The 16114-nt window shown below is 35.7% G+C and overlaps 1 protein-coding gene and 1 long non-coding RNA gene across 2 annotated transcripts; one reads left to right on the forward strand and one right to left on the reverse strand.

Moving 5' to 3' along the window:
• Nucleotides 1-13: 13 nt before the first annotated feature.
• Nucleotides 14-14390, forward strand: LOC110464007 (RING finger protein 10-like). Its single transcript, XM_021519011.1, has 17 exons — nt 14-426; nt 1425-1588; nt 2142-2326; nt 2694-2784; nt 2968-3025; nt 3439-3565; nt 4073-4212; nt 4625-4740; nt 5502-5546; nt 5964-6065; nt 6828-7197; nt 7649-7782; nt 8397-8514; nt 9296-9397; nt 10024-10256; nt 10646-10856; nt 11214-14390. Exons 1-17 carry the CDS (start codon nt 330-332, stop codon nt 11318-11320), a joined length of 2400 nt encoding a protein of 799 aa, XP_021374686.1. The 5' UTR covers nt 14-329; the 3' UTR covers nt 11321-14390.
• LOC110464030 lies at nt 13499-16104 on the reverse strand. The gene is made up of 2 exons (XR_002464463.1): nt 15995-16104; nt 13499-15862 (listed from the first exon to the last, which is right to left on the reverse strand). It is a non-coding gene; the product is annotated as an uncharacterized LOC110464030 (long non-coding RNA).
• Between the last annotated feature and the right edge of the window lie 10 nt (nt 16105-16114).

Raw genomic sequence — 16114 nt, forward strand, 5'->3', positions numbered from 1 at the left:
ACTTGTCATCCGGGCATTTTATATCAGCTGATGGGCGCTCGTCGCCGATTGAAATTTAGCTGGCGATCTACCGGTCGCTCTCCAATCATTTTAGACGTTCCACAACGTCATTAGGGGGACAAGCAACCCCCTAACAGTTTTTTTGAATTATTTTATTCAATCTTTTTTAACTGTTATAATTGCATACACTTCTGTTGAGGTATATTTTTTCTCTAGTTTGGTTGCTAATCATGGAGTTGTAAAGATGGCGTCCGTTGAATTTCGAGTCTCACCTTCGCCAAAAGGGGCGACCTTTAGGTCCGAAACGTTATTATATTTGTGGGGGGTAAATGTCACAGGAGAGTTCAGAGAACATGGACAGGAAACCTGGTAATCGCACTTCATCTGTACCACCAAAAGGAACCGGAAATGAAAACAAGAAATCTGGTGAGATTTGACATTGCACAAGGAGGAAGCAATCACCCCCTCCCCAACAACAACATAGTCCCGTCAAATAGATTTGACAATTATTTGTTTGACACTGCCAAGTGTTAACATTGACGCTATTATGAGACTTGTGCGAGCAGACGATGTTGAAACTAAAAGTTTAAATATTGTTTATTTTTGGAGCCTAGTGGACGACATGGCTAGAACATGCAAGTAAAATACAGGAAATGTAGATCAGATACCATTAACTTATGTTAACTTTTGTATAATCTGTATTGTTAACAACAGAATGACTTGTTTGATCAGATGCTACCCTACAATAGTCAAGATTTTGTCTTGTGCTGCAGCAGGATGTCTGACCTAATATAAACTTCTGACCTATCTGGCTATCAAGTTTGGAGAAAGGTCATCCATCTCTCGTTTTTATGTTCAAGCAAAGACATAAATCTTCATTTTAATGCACAGATGAAATCTGGTGCAACTTTTAATTAGGTTTATGACATATTTGCAGTTTAAGTCATAAAATTTGAGAAATATTGCATAATGTACAAAATTTTATTTCAAATACTGCTTAGTTACATTTTGTTTAAATTAAATCTTAAAACAGAAATAAAAACTTGTTACATGTATTATATATTTGTTGGCCATTCAAATGGCTAACACGGTTTTAATTAAATTTTTATTTGGACAGGTGGGGTTGGGGATAATTTTATCACAAATCATTTTTTTTATTTTTTTAACGTTTCCCACACTGAAACACCGATACACAAAAGAGAAAATGTAACATAATGATTGACAAGCTATGCAGTTTGTTATTTTTACATAACAGTTTGTGACTTTTGAAAGTTTATGTTAGATATATATATATAAATGCCAATTCTGGACAATATATGGATTTTGAAGAGAAGACTTACTGATTTATCTGTTTAAATGAAAAATATCTGAAATAGAAAAATTAACTTTGGTTTGAACTAACAGAAGAATGTTGTCTGTTGCAGATAATGCGTCTCAAAAACAGTATCCAAGAACACAAAAGAAGCGTGAAGGGTATAGTAACAGATCCCAGAATGAGCAAGGGGTGCGAAGGCCGACCCCACAGAAAAGTCGGGGGATGGAGGATAAACGCCCTAGATCCCGCGGGACCTACAGGGAAAGAGAAGACGTGAGTTGACATGTAAATTCAAAGAAGGGTAAAAAATATGCAGAATTTAAAATACTAGAGTGTAGGTCGATTTTGAAGTATAACGCCGCATATATTTTCATAGTTAATATTGAAAATGTTTCCCAGCCTTTAATACATAAAATCTACTACTCCAGCTCAGGGCCTGTATTCATGAAACTGTGCTCATGCTCAAGCATCGATTTTGTGCTCAACCAACTTTCTTGTAACAGCACTTAAATCTTGTCAAACGATCAAAAAGTCTGTAAACATATAGTATTTGGCTCTTCAAATTTTTCCAAATTTTTCACAAAATAAGATTTTATTATTAATTTATAAACAATACAAGAAGTTAGACTTGAGCACAAAATCCATACTTGGGCATGAGAACGCTTTCATGTGTGCAGGCTCTGGCCGTCGACCTCCTCGACACCTGGGTAGTTTCCAACTGGTGAAATGGAATAAAATGTAGCATTCATTTCCTTATTCTTGTCCTGTTACACAGGATGCCCTCAGTTCATTGTCTTCTTAAAGTAAGTATAACTTGCTATTTCAGATGAATGATGAGTACCAAGACTATGACAATGTCTTGAATTCCCGTCGCAAGGTGAATCTGAACCACCTGCTGAACTTCAGCTACAGTGAACCAGAACGTTACCACAATGACGGCTATATGGGTCGGCCGAACAGGTCGAGGGTCAAGAGTCTCCGATACAACAAAGAGCAGTTCCTTCAGGCCAAGTAGGTACTTTTGTGTTTGGTGAAGAAAAGTGCTGTTTTATATCTACAAAGGATTACCTTGTACACATGCTTACAAGCTTTTACTCAAAACCATATTTGTATTTCAAGTTCGTAAGCCTTTTGGCAGAAAAAAGGTATATTATTCACTTGAAAATGTCGGTAGATGAAAATGTTTTTTTTACTTTCAACATTTCTGAGAAATTGTTAGAAATCTGTTGATAACCCTTCAGATGTATGTTTTATCACAATAAAATTTACTGTTTAGATCGGCACACATTAAACATAATCAACGTCAACTTTCATATCGCACACACACAAAACTAAAATCATAAAAAAAAATGAAAAGTTATATTATCTTTCGATACAGTTGCCAGTTTGTTGTCGATCAGAAGGGAGACTATACAATACACAATCACAACCCTGATACCCTGGTGGACTGGGATTCTGTCGAACTCATTGTAAGTACTTGTTAGGTGGGCAATTTCTTTCTTTTTAGTAGTCTGTTCAAGAATAAAGAAAGTAAAGATAAGACAAGTGCGACAAAGTTTATAAACATACATTTGCAATTATGGATGTTTACTTAGAGATTCTAATGTTTCTCCTGAATATCACTGAGTAGAACTGTATGTTGTTTGTTACAGAGAGTTCAAAGCTCGGAGACTTCATCCTGTCCGATATGTCTACAAGCACCTGTTGCTGGTAAGACAAAGCATCAATGGAAGATTTGTGGGGAATAGGTTTTCGTAACGTTTACTGGGAGAAATATATCCTGTAAGGAGTTGGACAAAATGTATTTTTCTTAAAAATTAGTTGAATTGATCTTATCACTAAAATTAGTGAAAGGGATCCATGAAACAAATTGATAAGAATATTTCAACATTTAAGAAGATGATGGAATCGGTCAATTTAAAAGGGGGTGGGAAGAAGTTTTCCATAGGGGTTCGAAAAATCATCGAACAATCATCGAACAAAGGACTAGTAAATTAAAAAGTTAATAACAAATTCCTAAAAGAAAACACCTTTTTTCAAGTTCACCAATTTTAGAAATATGTTATGGTTGCTGAGGTATCTATACAAGTTGAAATGTTAACGAGTTATTTATATATTTACAGCCAAGATGACCAGGTGTGGACATATCTACTGCTGGGCATGCATCTTGCATTACCTCGCCCTTGGGGAAAAGACTTGGCGGAAATGTCCAATCTGTTACGAGTCCATTCATGACAAGGATCTCCGCAGGTATGGTAGGCCACCAAATCACAGCTTTATCTCATAGGCTTCCATGGCTTTAACACATCACAGCTTTCTCTCATAGGCTTCCATGGCTTCTGGAAAAAGAATAGATTTACCACAGAAAATAATCTTAATTCCAAGTTAGTGCCAATATTTTCCAGTTGAATATTATCCCGATCGGAAAATCAAATTTCAAATTTCAAAATCACAATTTAATGTGTCCTTCTTATAAAGATTCATTCTCAATTTCATAAAATGGTAATTCATTGACAAACGTTCTTACAAGTTCAACATAAATTTGGAATTATAAGTTAATTTGCAGCAAAGAATGAAGATGCATTTTCCGTACTGAGTAAACTTTGATTTGTTAGCAAGAAGGCAAGAGCTACATCAGTTGCAAAATATCCTAATGAGCAACTAAAGCCAGTTGGCATATAATCTGGGTGAAAAACCTATTGTGAAATAGTGACTCATTGTTTTGTGTTTAATAATTGCAATACTGTCTATTTCCAGTGTTGAGAGCAAGGAGGTTCACCAGTATAAAGTAGGAGAGACGATCACGTTACAACTGATGAAGCGCCAGAAAGGAAATGTTTATGCCCTACCCAAATCCTGCGAGGCTAACAAGCTTGGCAAATTCTTCTCTGTACAGGGTAAGTAAATTACTAGGTTTTCATTCTCTCGCATCTTCAGTAACACAATACATGCCGAGAAGAAAGGTCATTGTCTGATAATGAATAAAAATACTTATAGAAAACAAGTGGTTAATTAATGATAGCTTTATAAAGTTTTTAAAAAATCTTATGAATAGAAACCAAATTGAAACAGTGTAATACATCATAGTGCGTAAAATACAGAAATTAAAGATGGTTTTATATCATCAATGCATCACTTGACATTCCATTTCATTAGGAATATCTTTGACTTGCTTAAATAGATAACTGCAAATAAATTATATATCATTATATTTGCAATAAACACAGAATAGAATTATTAGAAAACATTTGATTATTGATGACTGAATTTCTAGACGACCATTGCAAGAAACAATATTTTATTTGTCAGATGTAGACCTGAAGACACGCTACATGAAGATCCTTCTGGCTTCCAGGGAGGAGATTAGAAAGCGTGTACTGTTGGTTGAGAGAACGGCTCTCGAGACCCAGAAAGTGGATGCTGAGGTAAGCTGGATTACATCTTCAGTATTACAGGGTCCCGGTACCACTACCACAAACTGTAAAGAAGTTATGAATACGATTTTTTCCGGCGTGGTTATAGCTTTGATTATATCTGAAAAGAAAACAATGCCTTACATGATTTTTAAGCAAATTAATGATAATGGAATAAACAAAATATAATCAATGTTTTGAGTGTAAAAAAACTCAGCATTGCTGGACCAAGATACAAGCCCAGGACTTCAGATTGGTATACTATTGTTCTAACCCATTGCACTACTTGGTCAACAAAAGTGTCTAGGCCCAACTTTGCTACAGTTATATCTAAACGGAAGTTAAGGGGAGGTAACAGTGTATAGGAAAAAACACAGTTTAATAGGACAAGGATCTTAAAGAGTCATATTATAAAGGACATTAAAATCTCTGCAAAACTAACCTTCTGTCCTTATATAAAACAAATCAGAAGGTATCATATGTCAGGACTCTCTGGGGAAACTTGAAGGATGGAACTACTTTTTGTTGACATTCAGGGTTGATTCCGACCACACAAATTGCCCTACTTGCCCTTGAGTATTTCATTCCTCAGTTATTCCAACATTGAAACACAACTCACTTATGTAGCTGATATTTTATTGTTTTGTTTTAAATACTTCAGTATTTTTGACAAATGATTCTCAAGTCTACAAAAGGACCTCGTTTTACAAATTCCTGAAATTATATCATGACATATATATTTTAGTGGGTAATTTGAACGTTTTGATTTTCAGGAGTCTGAGATTCCTTTTATTGAGGGTGCACTGACGATGCTGAAGGTGAGGGATTTGTCAAAACTGTAACTAGACAGTTGTGTTTTGCAAATACTGCAACACTGTTTGGGCTAACTCTATCTGATAAGCATGCAGCACAACCTCTTTTTTTTCGGCTGAAAATATAGCAAAAATAAAGACTGAAAGTTGCCAAACAAATATTTATAAAAAAAATATCTGTCTTGAATTCTACAAAATTTCAGTTTTGCACAGAAATTAATAGTTGAATGGTGATAACAATTATGAAATAGTGATGATGATGATGATGATGTAAAAAGAAAACTCGTCTGATGTTTTTCAATTTCTCGGTGCACATGTCTAGTGTATATATATAGGTATGTAATTGTAACATTTTATGTAATTTATTTCTGGAAACAAAAATCATGGCCTATTGATAGAGTTGAAATTTGTTAATCTGTTTAGGCACGAGAAGATGTAAATGAGGGACAGGTACGTGGGAAAGCGATGGTTCCAGGGGCTGCGAAAACTACTCAAGTCCCAGCAAAACCTCTTCATGCTAGAAAGGTAGGTCTATAATTACTTCTTACTTGTGTATAGTGTTACCATTATTGAAAGCATTCCTAGCTTTTATGTTCAATAGTAAGCTAAAGTATATCTCCCACTTGTGAAAATCAAATGTATTGTGTAGGAGTTTAGAGGTAGAGGCTGCATCAAATATTCTTTACATATCAAAAACACTTTATTGGCCTTAAGAACAAGATGCCTTCTGTGGAATTGAATTATCTTTAAGTGGAATAATTGTCTCTACAATAGCTTTATAGTTTATAAGCTCGGTTAAAGAATAGCTGTGTGATAGTGTAATCTGGGGAGAACTAAGTGCCCAAGCCTTCAGGAAGGGAAATGATCCTAGTAAATTTAGTACATCATGTTGAAGCATTAGAATTAATAAACAATGCAACATGTACAAACACTGCTTATTCAATGTTAAAGAATTGTCATTGACCAGTTATAACACTGCATTTTCTTTCTACTGGTTTCTATATATAATGCAAGGTATAGTTCAACAGGAAAAGTCTCCACAGAAGAAAGTGTCGTGCATGCAGATATAAAAAAAAAAAAACTTTGATTCCAAAATGATGATGTGCGTTATATTTAGATTTGACAAAATTTCAATTGTAGAAATTTTCCACTTCAATATTTGTATGAATTCACATGCACACACAAACAGAAAAGAAATGGATAAATTAATGCAAAAACGTGTCTCCTCTGCGGTAATTAGAATGTGTTTTTGGAGTATCTGTCATTTATATCACTGTCTATCTACAGGCTGCAAAAGTATACAAATCTGCATTCTCTGATGAGGAAGATACAACTACAGAGAAAGACATAATGGGGAGACGCACATCAGACGATAGTTCGGAGTCCCCAGAAGGTTCAACACACTCGGAAAAGGGGGGCAAAGGGTCACCTGTGAACATTCCCTCCTTGAGTTTGTCCAATAGCCCCACCCCAGACCTGCCCTCAGTGTCTGGGTCCCCAGAAAATCCTTGTACGTCCTTGCCCCCGGGGGTACTGGCTGACTCTATGCCAACAGAGGAGGCCGCTGAACATCTGGAGATGCCGTCTCACCCAGAAGTGGCATCTCCTAGCAGTAGGAACAGTGGTGGAGCTGACAACGCTTTCTACTTTTACCAGGGTAACAATTTGGTATTAGTATTAACCCTTTCACCCCTATGTAACTTTAGTAGAGTCTACAATGCATTTATCTGGACGAGTCCATTTTGGTCTACAGTGGTGAAAGGGTTAAGCTGATCTAAAGAAATAGTTCAAAGACTAAAATACCAGATAAAATGTACAATTGTAGACAGCAGTAATTGTCTGAAAACAACAGGAAGCTATACATGAATCTCTAATAGAAACGGAAACTGTCTGGAAATTTTTATATATATTTCACAGGGAAGATATTTTTTTATTTCATTTACATAAAAGGTAGCTTAACAACTACTATAAATCAGAAATGATTTTATACAACAATGATATAAATTGGCCAGGTGTGAATTATGCTAGTGATTGAAACACTATTTGACTCATAATTTTGACTTAACATGCATGAACATCGGTTTATTTGTCATGTTAAATTATTTCAGCGGAGGATGGACAGCATATTTACATGCATGCCCTGAATGCCCGCTGTTTGGTGAAGGAGTACGGCGCCCTGCAGCACTGCCCGGATACCATCACTGCTACTATCGTGGAGATGGAGAACATCTTTATAACAGAGGTACACTGTTTGGCTTTGTTGACGCCACATGGCATCAGTGGTACTGAAAATGTTATGTAGAGCAAAGTAAAACTTTGTTTACAGGTTCCCTAAAACAAAAATTAGAATTTTAGGACTTGCATAATTCTTTAAAAAAAAAAAAAATGAGAATTGGTCCCAAGTCTTAAAAACCTTTAAAAAAATATAATTGCCCTTGACATATCATTCAAAATGAGGAGTAGAATGTTTACAAAGAATATGAGAGTCTGCAAAAAACTTACTGAAAAGATAGCGGACGTAGATGTAAATAGAAAAGTTATTTTACTGTTAATTTTCCCCAGATTTTTGTCATTTATTTTATCCTCATGTTGATAGCATTTGTTTCATAGTACCACCATTAGACTGTCTAATGAATTAAGCTATTGGTGTACTTTTTCTTGACCTTTAGAATACATCCATGATATAAACACTTGAAGCAAAAAGATAATGGCCACCATAGATTGCAGTTGTATTTCTTAGACCGATGATGTTGGTTGATGTTGGTGACATATTGAAAGAAACTGAATTATTTAAGTCATTATTATATGAAGATCCTGGCAGTTTTGCTATAACGTGTGATTTCTTTTGCCTGACAGGATCTGCGTAAGAGACTGCGGTACCTGGGACATCTGCCGCTCACCTGCGAGTTCCAGGTGGTGGAACTGGCCATCAAACCCCCAGTCCTGTCAAAGGACACACTCAAGTTTTTTTCAGGTGAGTTATGAAGTGAAAACATGTTTCTTGCTTTCAATATTCTATGAGTAGAGTGTTAACTGTTATATTTCCTTAACAGATCTGTACTTGTTTACAACTATTTCAATAGTATAAGTAGTGAGTATCCTGCTGCTGCTCGCTTTGTTTCGTAAACTTTTGGCAATTTGTGAAAATGTTTGCAAGCCCAAAGGACTAGGGGCGTTTATGGTCATTTCCGGCCTCGTCGGGGATTTATAATTAGTTGTTAGATTCGAAATCTGAAATAAATGAAGTACGTAAGTATGAAATTTCAAATTCATTCGACAACTGGTTTAGGAGATATGGGATATGAGATATTACAAAGAGAGACAAAAAAACATTTTCATGCGGGAATATCGACTGTTGTGCAATTTTTGGTTGGAAATTGACCATTTTGAGGAAATAAACTAAACACTCTTCAATTTTTGAAAGCCTTCGCTTGACATGCTAAAACATTGTCATACCGGTGTTCATTTTAGGATAGGATGTTTTGTTTGTCACATGCGGAGGCTTTCATTTCTGCATGCTTACTTTCCCAAAAACACCATATTTTTGCTATTTCTGCATAGCAACGCAATTGTGATGCTGTGGTAGGGTATCGATGCACCAGGAAAGGTAGCCCCAATTCACCAATAGGATGTTTATAACAGAAATTGGTCAGTAAACTTCAAGTGTGAAATTTTTACTTTTTATGAAGCCAGAAATGGCCCATAACGCTCCAAATTCTTTTTATTCTATTCCTAACGAATTAATTGTTTAACAGATGACATTGAGAAGCGCCGCCGCAGGCGACAGAGGAAACACAGAGATGATCGACGCCGGTCAAAGAAGATCCAGGACGACGAAAAGATAAAGATGGGCATAAGTAAGAACACATTTTCTCTGACTGTGTTTCTGATTCTGATTCTCAAGGTTAACCAGATAGAAAAGCCATGTTCAAAATTAATATCAACTTATCAAGTTGTGTCTATCAGAGGTCTGGTCTGTCCTTATCAATATCTTAAGATGCAAAGTCCTGTTGTCTGTAAGTTTTGGTGAAGTGTGGACCACGATTTTGAAATATTGGTGCCTTTACCTTTAAAAAAAATAGCTGTGAAAACATTAATCAGGGGGTTATCTTCATCATCTTTGACTTTCTTGTTATAAAAAGTAAAAGTTTGATAGAAATCACCTGTCGACTTGAAACACAATATAATTGATAAGAATGTTGAAATTATAAAAAAAAAATGAAATTGTGGTGATACAGGGGATTGCAGTGATTTTTTTTTAAGGTTAATTCCCCCAGACAATTTCTGGTGTTTTTTCCCAAAATCAATGCAAAAATCACTTTATTTCCCAAAGTCATGATTTTTTGTGGGTTATATTTTCCCAATTCAACAGGCACAGGCCCTGTGGAAAGAAAGTAGAAGAACTTGGATCAACAAGAAACAAATAAGAAAGTTTCAGAATTTTACCATTCAAGTACATGGTAGTTAGTTCTGTTGTTTACAGCTCCAGGGGTGACCATTGTGCACAGTCAGTTTGTAGCTGGCGTGATGTCGGAGAATCGCCCGTCTTCTCCAGCGGCTTGTAGTGACGACAGTAACGCCTCTTCCATGGCTCACTCTCCACTTGACAGTCCAGCCAGTGGGTCGTACCTGAACCCTCTAAGTTCCAAGTTCCTCTCCCACACAGAGGAAGTGGAGACCGAGGGTGACCAGACAACCAATGTGTCGTTTGCCCAGGTATGTAGAAAGTTCTCACCATTCTCCTCTATGGAGGCTGAGATGATCTTACAAACTACCCCTCCTGTACTTTAGTTGTAATAAGTTTTGGACGAAGGTTTTGAAACACCCACACTTTTGCCTTTATATGTTGTAATTTCCTTCTGATTATAAAACTTAATGAAAGAGAAGTCTAATAAATAGAGCTATTAAACATCAACAATCAGCAAGCTTAGATCATTATAGGTTCAGGACACATTTTGATATTTAATTTACGCATTTTATTAACACACCTTTAATTGTTACACAGGAAACAGCACTGTGAGATGGAGAAACATGCTACTTTATCTGTCATAAAGTTCATAGATATTAGCTATGGTTGCACATCTTTGTTCATTTATCAATTACAGATGTTAAAGGCCGGTAAGCGCCAGGCACCTGTGTGGCCGAAGACTGCAAGAAGTGAGGGGCCAGCACCCATTGCGGTTAGAGGGCGGACCATTAGTCGTGGGAGTGAGGACAGTGACCCAGAGGACAAAGTACCTGTTCCCGAGTACCATAACTCATTTGGAGACGCCTTCCAGACTGCCCTAGACAATCTGCACCAACTACCATCCAAAGGTATGTTACTCCACACGGAGTATTAACAAATGATTATATGTCATATGTAAGTTTGGCTGCCTTGATTGAATTCTGATGTAGTGATTAGCATTTTTATACAAAAATTCGAAATTTACACCAGCATTGCAAATGCAACAATAGGTAGACATTACTGTAGATAGTATACATATTAAGGAATACAACTTCGAAAAGATCAGATTAAATTCTTGGTTTTGGTCATGATGTTGCCAATAACCGCCAGTTTTGATAGATATATAGAGATTTAATATCCTAATTTAAACTTTTTAAAGTCTTAAAATTGATGGGCATTACGTAGGATATAAACATGTTATAACACTAAGTGTCATTGTGTTGTAGGTGAAGTGGAAGCTACTCCACCCCAGCCGACCTCTGGGGGTAAGAAGAAAAAGAAACAGCAGAAACTGCTTCTCTTCTCCACATCTATGGCTCGCGGAGGCAAGTAGGAGTAGTCTATGGTCCAAGTCAGATAGTAGGACTTGTTATGGACCATGGAGACGAGTTTGTTTGTTCTTTAGAATCCTAGAGGGCAACTGTGACAGTTATAGACTTAACGCCACATCAACAAGTGAAAAGAGATACAGCCCGACAGGAAGGAGAATTTCAGAAATGTTACACTGACTGGTTTCTTGGACAAAGTAAATTATCCATATTGACTAGTACTCTAGGTCATCAGTGATGATACTTAGTCGGGTGTGGTGATCAGATATGTTTAAATGATCTGTGGCTTCTGCTGGTGTGGTGTAATTGTAAAGGTGATGGTGTTATGGATTGTAGGTTATTCCTCAGTGTATTCCCCTAGCTTGCTATGTTGTACAGTACAGAACTCACAGTTCGTAGAGGTTTGTGTTGCTAGATCCATGGGCTAAGCGATGACAGTTATTGCGATTTTTGCAAAATTTATCCTTTTATCACTGTGAACCACAATGGACTCATCCAGATGAATGGATGGTAGAATCTACTAAAGTTACCAAGGGGTGAAAGGGTTAAAGGCTGTCTATTTTTGCCATGACCATGGATCAATATTAAAAGTACTTATTAATACATCATCTCATTAAGCCTCACCAAGTATTTTAACAAGCATCAACACCTATTCATATATAAATATACCATGCTTGTCATCTATAATTCCATTTTCAATGGACTTTTGAAACCAACCAGTTCAAATGAAATGAAAACAAACCAGAAGCTATTAAACTTAATGTATCTTTTATTTCCAATTTGAACTTTGTTCAAAATAAAACCGACAGTTATAAGTTATCATCAATAAATAAACACAGTTTATTGTATGGATTCAATACGGGAAATCATCAATAAATATGAACCTTTATGGATTCGTTTTTATGAAAATTCTTTAAAAATTGCAGAAACAGCTGGTACATGTCATTTAAACATTTTAATGATTTTGAAGAATGAAAATCTCATGCCTATAATGAAATAATAATATTGAAAATAAATAAGTTAACACAGAAGTTCATTTAAATGGAGAACAAAAGGAGGGCATTGAATTTTATCTGCTATAAAATAATTGACAATGTGCAATGTCTCGTGACATCTTAAGACCATCTTAAGACTGTAAAATATTGAACAACAGGGGCATTGAATTTAATATGTAATAAATTATGTGACGAGGTGCATTGTGTCGCGACATTTTAAGACAGAAATATTTTTGCCAGTAAGAGTTATGCTGGATGGTGATGTTCGATCTGCATGTATGACTGCCATTGAGTCGTTTCCAATCAATTACAACATTGTGTGAAGCTTCCTGTATGTGTTGCAAATCCCTTTTAAAAACAAGATTGTACTTGTATTTTGTTATGTTTTTTTTTTATTTTTCAAATGTTTTGAGAGTTGTTTTACTCCCAATGCCAGTATGAGCAGTGCAGTAGACATTGATAATAATAGATTGCAACAAGACGTTCAAGTTTGTTGACAGTCGCAGAATCTTTGAGTCTACTTTTTGTTGTATTATTAAATGAATTTATTATATACACATGTAATGCTAGTAACACATCTGTTCATTGACAATGACATTTGCAATCATCTGTTCTGTTATATATAGTTCACGTATTTAAACAGAGATCCATGGTGACTCTGATTCTTTAAAACTTGATTATCGGTACTTCTTGCAGTGAAATTGAACAAATGTAGGTTGCCAATGTATGTCAAATGACTGTTCAAATAACCATTCTATTGGTGGTAAAATAGTTTTGAACTTTTGTTCAATTCTAAACAAGTAACAGGAGTTTGTCTGTTGCTTAATAGTCACGTTTCTACCTGCAAAATGTATAGGTTTTATTTGGAGTGACTACATATTCAATATTTCTTACATATGTTTAGGTGTGTGTTCATAGTTATATAAAGATGTGTATCATTGTCATAGAAGGCTGCTGATATGTGCACTTTGGTATCTTGGTGCACTAACTATAATAATAATAATAAATGTGATTCTTCTTCATCTTACTGAGGATAACACACTGCCTTTACATACGAAGATACTAATTATAATACCGGGTAAGTATAGATGTGATTCTCCATCATCTTACTGAGGATAACACTGCCTTTACATACAGAGGTATATTGGGAAAGCATGCCTTTGTGATGTAGTGATAAATGATGTTGAGTGACATTGTCTTGTTTGTATGGCATGACTGTTTAAATTTGAGCTGCAATGTCAATATGTAAACCCAAGTAAACTTTATTTCGGGTCATCAGACTTTGGACCAAATGAGAAGTTATATAAAAGCGGTTTAAGTCCTTGTCCTGTAATGCAGTGGGCGTTTATATTGCCTATGAACTGCATCTGGAAACAGTGTAATGCTTAAATGGTGCTTAACTTTATCTTGACATTATTATAATCAAGTGTTAAAAATAATAACCCCCAAATTAGTTGCCCTTCTGATAGAATCACAGATCAATTACTGAGCAGTGTCTACCTTAATCCCAATAGCACCTGTCGCCTGGTGTTCCACCTCCACCCCACTCAAATTTCAAATTAAAAACCTATTGTACAAGATGTTAACCCTTTGTGATTATTATTTTCCGATCAGTCAACTAATTGTAGTTTGTTACAAGGCAGAGTCCCTTCTTATCACACAAATAGTTCAAATATTGATTATCTGTGTTCGAAGTTTGTTTTCCATTAAAGACAAATTTAACCAGGTTTGTATTCTTTACAATAGCTCGAGAACATGCACTGTATTAAAATTTGACAGAACAAATCTACAGTCTGTCTGGCTTTGGTAACACAAGGACTTAATAGAAGTTACATTCATATGATCCTCTGCCATTGTTTGAAAGATTCAAATAGAGTAATTTGTTAATGGTATACATGTACATTTGTGACTAGCTGAAATCAAGTAGCAGGAGTTTGTCTGTTGCTTGTATTTTATGTATTATGAAATCGTTATATAAATTATGTCCTTGTGGACCAGCTGTAGTTTTCTACTCACGGTATATGCCCTTCATGTGTGTTTCCTGGCTGAGTTTATTAATAAATAAAAAATATCAAACCTCTATTTTTGTTGTGATTATATTTTGGACCTTAAATCCGAAGATTATATATTTGCGTTTCTTGTTACCTTAACTTCAATGTGATTTTATGCCAACACTACAGGTTTCGTTCATACATTACGTGCAGTGAAAGTCATTTCTATACAAAAGAGAGAAAAATGCTAATTACCAAGCTTCAAATATGCAACAGGAAAATTAAAAATTAATTGCTTGATCTTTGTTATAACATGGAAGGCCAGAGAAAAAGTTTCAGTTTGTCAATAAAGCCATAAAAACTGACGCCTATCGACAGTCAGTATATGAAATCACAGGCCCATGCCTCCCAAAGTCGACCCAATTTCAGGTTTTTTCGGGTCGTTTGTCTTTTTTCTTTAAATGAATTTTAAGGTCAACTAAATCTAGACAATCGATTGGATAAAAATTATTACAACTTATCATGGCCTTCTCCCTTCTAACATTTACCATTACATGATTTTAATAACACATGAATAAATATATATAATTTCACACAGACACAAATACACAACATAAAAACATCATTCAAACTATATATTGCTGGATTTGATGAATTGATTCACATGTCTAAAATACATTCTGCGGGTTTCACGTTTTTTACTTTCATGAAATTTGATTTCAATATAGCAAAAATAAAATGCTTGAAACATTGTTAGAATCAATGTTAATTCATTCGTCTCTTAATGTCAATAACAATAACGGAGAATAAAGTGAATTGAAAACATTACTACAATATCAAACAAGGAATTAACCTATCAGTAATGAAAGAAATTGATGTTGAATATCACAAGTTCCTCTAGATCTGTATTTAATGATGATATTTGTTTCATCAGGTAACAACACAGTGTCAATCTGGTAAATGTTGGTAGGTATCCCCTCAAGCACTAGCAATCTGTTAACACTATAATGATCCCAAGCACGTGTAGGTCGTGATACAGGTCATAGACTAAAACCATACTTGTGTATTTACATGACTTTTTATGAAACGGGAGCGAAACGTTAAAAATTGTATATGTCCCGAAACGACTTGTTTCAGTCCCGAAAAGACTAGCATTCAATTTCTGCACGTCAAAAGTGATGTTTACTAGACGATCAGAAAGGTTCACCTTATAGAGACCGTCCCACTGAGAGGGCCAGATTTATAGACTAATAAGATGGTGGTGATGTCACATGGGACTCTTTATCGTTTCTCTAAGTATTGTATTGACGATCAGAAAGGTATACCTTATAGAGACCAACCCACTGTGAGGGCCAGATTTATAGACTAATAAGATGGAGGTGATGTCACACGGGACTCTTTATCGTTTCTCTAAGTATTGTATTGACGATCAGAAAGGTATTCCTTATAGAGACCAACCCACTGTGAGGGCCAGATTTATAAACTAATAAGATGGTGGTGATGTCACACGGGGCTCTTTATCGTTTCTCTAGGTATTGTATTGACGATCAGAAAGGTACACCTTATAGAGACCAGCCCACTGTGAGGGCCAGATTTATAGACTAATAAGATGGAGGTGATGTCACACGGGACTCTTTATCGTTTCTCTAGGTATTGTATTTACGATCAGAAAGTGACGATCAGAAAGGTATACCTTATAGAGACCAACCCACTGTGAGGGCCAGATTTATAAACTAATAAGATGGTGGTGATGTCACACGGGGCTCTTTATCGTTTCTCTAGGTATTGTATTGACGATCAGAAAGGTATACCT

The sequence above is a fragment of the Mizuhopecten yessoensis genome, unplaced genomic scaffold (genome assembly GCF_002113885.1).
Source record: "Mizuhopecten yessoensis strain PY_sf001 unplaced genomic scaffold, ASM211388v2 scaffold10951, whole genome shotgun sequence".
NCBI classification, from domain to species: Eukaryota; Metazoa; Mollusca; class Bivalvia; order Pectinida; family Pectinidae; genus Mizuhopecten; species Mizuhopecten yessoensis.